The sequence below is a fragment of the Capra hircus genome, chromosome 29 (genome assembly GCF_001704415.2).
Source record: "Capra hircus breed San Clemente chromosome 29, ASM170441v1, whole genome shotgun sequence".
In the NCBI taxonomy this organism is placed as follows: domain Eukaryota; kingdom Metazoa; phylum Chordata; class Mammalia; order Artiodactyla; family Bovidae; genus Capra; species Capra hircus.
This window is the reverse complement of record NC_030836.1, coordinates 43805675-43814299: the sequence shown is the minus strand read 5'-3', so window position 1 is coordinate 43814299 and position 8625 is coordinate 43805675. Positions and strand designations below refer to the sequence as shown.

The 8625-nt window shown below is 50.3% G+C and overlaps 1 protein-coding gene across 1 annotated transcript; it reads right to left on the bottom strand.

The window, feature by feature from the left end:
- On the bottom strand, window positions 5129-6674 carry SPDYC (speedy/RINGO cell cycle regulator family member C). Its single transcript, XM_018042758.1, has 5 exons — window positions 6533-6674; window positions 6191-6249; window positions 5844-5929; window positions 5565-5736; window positions 5129-5461 (listed from the first exon to the last, which is right to left on the bottom strand). The coding sequence occupies exons 1-5, from the start codon at window positions 6672-6674 to the stop codon at window positions 5129-5131; spliced, it is 792 nt and encodes a 263-aa protein (XP_017898247.1).

Genomic DNA, 8625 nt, shown 5'->3' with positions numbered 1-8625 from the left:
AGAAGGGGAAGACAGAGGATGAGATGGTTGGATGGCATCACTGACTCAATGGACATGAGTTTGAGCAAGCTCTGGGAGCTGGTGATGGACAGGGAGGCCTGGACTGCTGCAGTCCATGGTGTTGAAAAGAGTGGGACACAACTGAGTGACTGAACTGAGAAAGCTGTGGGACCCGCCCTCATCCAAGGGGAGATGCCTGGAGGTGTGAACAGCCCTCCCAATAGAGGAACAAATTTGGGAGTCATTGGCCATCATGCCGCCTGAAAGAAGTAGAGGCAGGGGACAGACATGTCACTCTGGATACAAAGATGCTTCATAAAGATGTCTGTTCTGAAAGTAATAGCGTGATCAAAATTAAAGATTCTAGGGACTCTCCTGGTAGTCCAGTGTTTAAGACTCCAAGCTCCCAATACATAGGACACGGGTTCCATCCCTAATTGGGGAACTAAGATCCTGGATGCCACATGACTCCCGAGAAGGCAATGGCATCCCACTCCAGTGCTCTTGCCTGGAGAATCCCATGGAGGGAGGAGCTTGGTAGGCTGCAGTCCATGGGGTCGCTAAGAGTCGGACACGACTGAGCAACTTCACTTTGACTTTTCACTTTCATGCATTGGAGAAGGAAATGGCAACCCACTCCAGTGTTCTTGCCTGGAGAATCCCAGGGACGGGGGAGCCTGGTGGGTTGCCGTTTTTGGGGTCACACAGAGTCGGACATGACTGAAGCGACTTAGCAGCAGCAGCAGCAGCAGCATGCCACATGACTCGGCCAAAAAAAATTTTAAATTCTAACAAGTGAAAAAAAAAATTCTAAGAGATTATTTGGGGAAAAGAACTAGAAAAAATGATTTAAAGTTCCTATGGAAAACTGAACAAGCGAGAATAGCCAAGAGACTTCTGAAAACAAGTTAGGAGTCTAACCCTGTGAAAGTGAAAGTGTTAGTCACTCAGCCAAGTTTTGACCCTGGAGACTTTTTGTGACTCCAGGGTCTGTAGCTGCCAGGCTCCTCTGTCTATGCTTCATAAAGATGTCTGTTCTGAAAGTAATCTATAGCGTGATCAAAATTAAAGATTCTAGGGACTCTCCTGGTATTCCAGTGTTTAAGACTCCGAGTGGATTGCCATTCCCTTCTCCAGGGGATCTTCCTGACCCAGGGGTCAAACCCAAGTCCCCTGCATTGCAGGCAGATTCTTTACCATCTGAGCCATCAGGGGGTCCATTAGGGAGCCTAACACTATCAGGTATTGAATCCAATCTATAATGATTAAACAATGTTATATAATAATTAATGAAGAGGGGTACTGATACATATAGATCACTGAAAGATAGAAGAATCTAGATACAGGTCCAAATGCATACAGGAATTTAGTATATAAGAGCAGCATCTCACATGTGTTGAGAAAAGATGAGTTTTTCATTAAAAAGCATTAGGAAAATGGGAGGGAATTTTGTATATGATCAATTCCAGATGAACTCAAGATTTAAATGTAAAAAATGAAAACAAAAATACAGCCAGCAGCTAAGGGAGACATTCTTTTAATCTTTTAATCATCTCAGTGTGGGAAAATTCTTTTTAACTGTCACATGAAACCAAGAAGCCACAAAAATTTATTTTACCACACACAAACTTAAAAGGATAAACTGAAGAAAATACTTAAAATTTATATCCTGAAAGGCTATTTTTCCTTACATATGAGTCAAGTATCAAAAAAACAGTGGAGAAATGGGCAAAGATAAGAACTGTTCACAAAAAAAGGCACACAGCACTTTCATGTATGAAACAATGCTTGAGCTCACTTGAAAGAAAAAAGAAATACAAACTAAACCTTTACCAAGACATGATTTTCTCCTTAGCAGTTTGGCAAACATAAAATAACCTTGTTCCTCATTGATTGGTGAGTGTTGTGGAAAACAGCCTTCACACAGCTGGAGGCTGGGGAGGTGTTTCAGACACAGCCCCAACATGTGGCAAAGTTCTTCAAGATGACAATTTTGGAGGCTTTCCCTGGTGGTCCAATGGTTAAGAATCTGCCTGCCACTGCAGGGAATGTGGGTTTGATACCTTGTCAGGGAACTAAGATCCCACGTGCTTCAGGGCAGCTAAGCCCTGAAGTGGTACATTGAAACTACCCAGGCCTCTCCCTCTAGAGCCCACATGTCGTAATTAGAGAAGACTGCATCCCACAGTGAAAGCCCAGTGCCACCAAAAATTAAATTAAATGGTCCTTGAAAAAAAGATGACAATTTTGACTTGACCTTTGGCTGAACAACTCTTCTAGGAATTCACTCCATTTCATATTTGAATAATGCTGTTCTTACAAAGCCTTCAGTCAGTTCAGCTCAGTTACTCAGCCATGTCCAACTCCTTTGTTACCCTGAGGACTACAGCACACCAGGCTTCCCTGCCCATCATCAACCCCCAAGCTTGCACAAACTCACGTCCATCGAGTCGGTGATGCCATCCAACCATCTCATCCTCTGTCATCCCCTTCTCCTCCTGCCTTCAGTCTTTCCCAGCATCAGGGTCTTTTGCAATGAGTTAGTTCTTCACATCAGATGGCCAAAGTGTTGGAGCTTCAACTTCAGCATCAGTCCTTCCAGTGAATATTCAGAACTGATTTACACAACTTTCACACTTTTACAGAGTCTTAGTGAGTCTCTATAGCAGGGATCCCCAGCACAGTACCAGTCTAATGGAGCTGGGCCGTACAGCAGAAGGTGAGTGGTTGTCTTCCACAAAACTGGTCCCTGGTGCCAAAAAGGTTGGGGGCCTCTGCTCGATGGCACTGTGTGGAATAGCAGAAGTGTGGAAACATGTGCCAGTCAATAAGAAAAAAAGAGTACACCCACACAGAGGAGTACTATACCGCCGTCAAAAGGAATGTGCAGCTAAGAATCCATGTGATTTGTCTACACCAACTCTAACACCATCTAGGCACCTACAATTCAGTTCCGATACCAATCCCCAGAATTAGCACAGGCCTCATGCATCTCATTTCCACAAGAGGCCAGCCACAAATGGAACCCCCAGGTGACCCATACTCCTGTCTGGCTGACTACAAATTTGGGGATGCCCATAACCTCCCTCCTCAGAACTGATAATTCAGTAGAAGACTCAGAACTCAGGAAAATGCTTTATGTACTGTTATTGGTTTATTATAAAGGATACAATTGAGGAACAGCCAAATAGGAGAGATTCATAGGGAAAGACATGCCACCCTCCCCCAGGATCCCAACTCTCTAGTGCCTCGCCCTTCCTGGAAGAGCTGGGGGAGCTGAAAGTTCCCACCCTCTAAATCAGTTTTTTTGGCAACAGCCACCATCCAGAATAACCTCATTAGCATAAACTCTGGTGTGATCTATAGGAGCTCATTATGAATAACAAAAGACATTCCTATAACTCTGGAAATTCCAAGGGTATTAGGCACTCTGTGCCAGGAACCAGGGACAAAGACCAAATTTGTGTATTTTTATTATACCACATTTGGTTTCATACATTTAGATTTGTTCTCTGGATGGACATAAATGATCACTTCCATTGTTTCCAGGAAGGAGAACCAGGTGGCTGGTAGTCAGGGGCAGGAGATGACTCTTGGTTCAAAATTCAAAACATACATGTGACTATATTACCTATTTGAAGAACTCTTAAAAATACTTTACAGTCCTTGTCTTGGCTTCTAATGTCTGCAGCCTCCAGGCTTCACCCCCATGCTTCTTGGGAACCACTCAGAGAGGAGGGAGGGAAATTACATTTAGATTCCTCTGCCACCTGAGCCCTTAGACATATCTGCCTTCTTTCTGTTCCAGATACACTCCCCTTTAACCTTTCTCTGGGCAGCAATTCCCTCTACTGATAACACCCACATCCGAGCTCCTTTCTTGAGATCTAGTTCTAAACCCTTCTAGTATTATCACATCCAAATCTCAAACAGTATCCTTTCTAGTGTAATACTCATTTTACAGATGAGGCGGTAGAGGAGATTAAATCTGTTGTGCTAAAGTCATGCAGAAACCTGGATTTTGAACTTAAAACTGTCTGGCACCAAAGACCAAGTCTTAATCACTACTCCAGACGGTCTTTCCAAAAATCCTGCTCCTCACCACCACCACCCAAGCACGGCAAACTTGACATAGTTCATCACATCAGATGGGCTTCTCTGGTGGCTCAAGCAGTAAACAATCCACCTGCAGTGCAGGAGACCTGAGTTCAATCTCTGGGTTGGGAAGATCCCCCGGAGAAGGAAATGGCCACCCACTCCAATATTCTTGCATGGGAAATCTCATGGACAGAGGCGCCTGGTGGGCTACAGTCCATGGGGTCACAAGAGGCAACTGCAGCCCAGAGCAAGGACTAAGGCTCATTCTGAAAAAGACCTCACCCTGCAGGCATTCCTAGACTGACATAGAGCCGTTTTCCTTTGGAGCTCTTTTTGGTCCAGTAGGTCCCAGGCCCTCTTTTAAGGACTTCATATAGCTCATTTCATTCAGTTCCGTGGGCTCTATGTGGGTGTCAGCATCCACTAAGATGTTAAAGAGGAGAAACAGTGGGATGACTGGTCACCAGTGGGAAGGGAGAGCTATTACAGGGCCTGTGCTCAGGGGTCTCAACCACTGGTACCTAAATCTGGCAGATCTCCCCCCCTCCCCAAAACTTCCTCCCTACTCCCACCCTGGGTGAAGGACCCAGACCAGGGCCTAAGTACAGCCGATGTCCTGTGGGTATGAATTTATTAGAGGAGTCAGGTCAGAGTGGGTACAAGTTGCAGGTTGGGAGAAAGGGGCAGGAGGCGTGAGCAGCCCTGCCAGCCTGAGGCCAAGCAGACAGGAGGCTGGAGGGGCCACAGTCAGTAGAGCACTGGGCCAGCAGGCAAGCAGATGGGCTGTTCTTCACCCTGCGAGTATCAGCGCCGAGGGCACAGCAGCAGCTTAGAGAAGACTAGGGGAGGAAGGACAGAGAGCTGCTCAGAGGAAGCCTGCCAAGCTCACACAGCAAGGGGGTGCAAGCTGGACACTTGCCCAAGCCTGCTGGACCCCAGGCACCATGCCCTTCCTTCCCATTCTGTTGGGCTCCACACCTGCCTCCCAGCTCCTCCCGGCACCCCGCCCCCCCCACCCAGCTTCTGTCCACTACTCACTGTGGAGGGTATAGGTGCCTGGCTCCAGTAGCAGCTGGGTGGGCAGGACAATGAGGAAGCCCCTACTCCAGGGCCAAGCTTGGAATGAAGGGCGGTGCCACTCAGCATTGTAGGAAAGGCACTTGGATAAGACAGGCAAGGGGCGGGGGCGGTGGCAGCACAGGCTGCGGCGAGGGGGCAAGGCACAGAGAGGGCAGTGGGGTGGCGAGAGGCCAGGACCCCGGGGGAGGGGGATCTGGGCCTTTGGGTAGCTCCTTTGAGCCCTGCCATGGTGGGGGTGCCGCTCCCGAGTCCAGGCCCAGTGGGTTGGCTCCTTGGCCATGACCTGCATGAGACGAGTAGATGGTAAGTGGGAGGTGGGAGGCCCAGCCTCTTTCCCCGACCCTGGGATGCTAGTGTGTGTGTGTGGGGGGGGGGCAGCGCCTCACCTCCTCGCAGCTCTGGCGTCTCACAACAGCCCTGAAGCCCATCCGTGCCCACAGCTTGTCCCTCTGATGCAGGAAGTCTGACACTTGGTGATGCCAATCTTGGCCCAGGGCCCACAGAAAAATCACGCTTTTGGGGTCCTCCAGGTCTTCCTCCATGTCATTTGCAAGGTACCTGGCCACAGAGGTGGGGGACAGGGGGAACAGAGGTTGTAAGCATCCGCCCTGCCCCCACCCTTTGACTCCAAGTGGGCATCCCCACCAGGCACCCGGGCCACTCACAGTGCCAGGAACAGATTGCTGTGGGTGTACTCGCTGAGCTGCAGGTTGGCACGCCGGAAGTAGACCAGCACCATGGCCAGGAGATACTGCAGATGCAGAAATGGGGAGAGTTAGAGCGGGGCACTGTGGGCAGGGGAGGGGACTGTGCCAGGCCCATCAAGCAGGTTCTGGGCTTGGAGCAGGCCTAGAAAATCCAGGGTGAAATGGTGCGGGGGGACCTGCAAAGACAAGGGCTTAAAATGGGGGCACTCCCTCCACCAAACCAGGGGACCCAATGCATTAGCAGCACTCAGGCTCCACTAATTCAACCTTCCCCGAGTGAGCCTGGACTCTCCCCCCACTCTCACCTTGTCTGAAATCTGGAAACAGGGATCTTTGGAGAGGAAATCCTGGAGGAAACTGTGCTCTGGGGGAGAGGAGGAGAAACGGTAGCCTGGAGTTACCACCCTCACCCCATGAGACGAGAGCAGCATTCTAAGTTCCAAAGCCCGAGCCCCCACTGAACCCACTTGTCTGACATGTCTGACGTGAACCGCCTCCCCCCATCCCGCCCCCCCGCAAACCTGCCAAACCAGAGTTACCTGAGAAGGGATGGGACCAAGACATGGGCAGGCTGAGATCCCACCTCTCACATCAGTTCACGCTTGGTCCTCACAGTCCCTTCTGTGCCAGCCCCCAAGTGGACTCACCCAGAAGGTGGAGAAAGGCCTGGAGCTCTTGGTGTTGGCGGAGATGGGAAGACTCATCACCCTCACCTTGACGGCTCCAGCCCCTCAGCTTCACTTGGGTATCAGCTCCAGGGACTGTGGCCGGATCTTGGGCATCGTTCATCTCTTGGGGGGTTGGGGGCGGGTGGGGTGGGGTGGGACAGGGTGACCTGTAAAGAAAGCAGCCCCAGGACTTAGCATTTACCCCATTAGCCCGGCACAAGTCAACAGGATCAGTGTGGCTGGCCTGACAGAGGACCTCCAGAGGGTGGAGGGATGGGCATGGAGAAACAGGGGTGGAGGTAGGGGTGAGGAGACAAGAAAGGCCGCAGAATTCCTGGGAGCTACAGCACCCTCACGCCTCCTCCTGGCACCCCAGACCAGGCCAAAGAGTAACAACAGCAGCAACGAGCGCCTCTGAGGGTTTCCTAAGTGCCTGGAGCTGTGTTAAACGCTTTAACTTATTTAGTCCTGGTAAGTAAACCCATTTTGCAAACACACAAACTGAAGCATGGAGGTCTCATGGCCACTTCAAGGTGGTTCCTGTCTGACTCCAAAGCCAGAGACTCACGGCGCCTCTTGCCACCCAATTCACAACCACCCCCTCACCCTTCATCAAGCAGCCCTGAAAAGACCAGCAGACGATTACTTCACAGAGGGAAAACTGAAGCCCAGAGACAAGGACGTTATCAGACAAAAATACTGGGGTTTAGGGCGAGTTTTGAGGTGGAGCCACCACAAACATTTGGAGCTACAAAGAGAGAGACTCCAACTACAGGTCTCGGGGGAGGGTCCCTTCCAAAACGGCTTGGTCAACCTAGGGGCCTCCATCTAGGTTCCCACAGGTAAGCCCAGCCTCCTCCTTCCAGAAGACTTACCTGAGCTCAGGAGTTAACCTACAGCGTAACTCCAAGCCCACCGAGTGTGTTTATATAGCCCCAGAGTTGCCCCGCCCTAGAAGCCCTCCACCAATCAGGCCCCTTCCTGGGAAAGGGTGTGGCTTCTCGTCATCACCGCTCACCTCCACTTAGAGTTAACCCAGTCAGTCTCCACCACGCACCTCCCAGCTGCGGCTTCTCTCAAGTTTCATCACCTACGAGAAGGGTGAGGGCAGGCCAGCGGGACCCCAGGGCCAGAAAGGCAGCAGGAGCCCTTCTCCACTCTTTACAAATGCAGTGCCAAGGTGCAGACCTAGAATGCTACCAACCTGGGTTGCGGCGCGTGGCTGATGAGTAAATTATAAATATTCAGTGATTGTGCCTTGCTGGGGAAGGGTCGCTGGTTGTGTCTGTATTTATTTCAGATACAGGAATCCCCAAACCTGGGAACCAGAGAGGAGATTGTCTTGGAGTGAGAATTCCCTGGGGCCACATCCCCATTCCAAGGTCCTTTAGGGATATGAGAGCCCCGCCAGAGGCTCCAAAGTGGAGGAGGAAGGCTTTGCCCAGGACCACCTAGCTCAGCCCCTCCACACCGCGCCCCCACGCGCCCCACCAAGCAGACCTTAAGCCTTTCCATCTTCACTGACTCAGTTACTCTTCACTCTTTAATTTTGTGGGACAGTCAGCACCTACATGTGACAGGTGACTTCTCCCCCCTTTTTTTCCCGTAATAAAGTACACATAACTTGAACAATACGTACTGCCTTAACACCCTTTAAGTTCACATTTTTAAGTACTCACGAAACAATAGCTCCCCATTTCAAAACTTTCAACTGAGGACTTGGGGGATAAGAAGGAAGAGGACATTAAACTCGAAGTCATGGAACAGGAAAGCAGTGAGAGTCACTTTAGACTGAAAACGGTGACGCATGTCAAGAAACTCAAAGAATCATAATAGGTTCCCAGGAACTCAGTCAGGTTTCTCTTTGAAGATCAGAGGATTGCTGATGATCACGCTACAGAAGACGTGGTAGGGGCTTCCCTGGTGGCTCAGTGGTGAAGAGTCCACCTGCCAATGCAGGGGACACGGGTTTGATCCCTGCTCTGGGCAGATCCCACCTGCTGCCCAGCAACTAAGCCCGGGCACCATGACTACTGAGCCTGTGTTCTGGAGCCCTCAAGCCACAACTATTG

Coding starts and splice junctions, on each gene's coding strand:
- SPDYC (XM_018042758.1), bottom strand. CDS start 6,674: ATGAACGATGCCCAAGATCCGGCCACAGTCCCTGGAGCTGATACCCAA. Junction 6,250..6,532: donor GGCCTTTCTCCACCTTCTGG/GTGAGTCCACTT, acceptor CCTCTCCCCCAG/AGCACAGTTTCCTCCAGGAT. Junction 5,930..6,190: donor GTTTCCAGATTTCAGACAAG/GTGAGAGTGGGG, acceptor CTGCATCTGCAG/TATCTCCTGGCCATGGTGCT.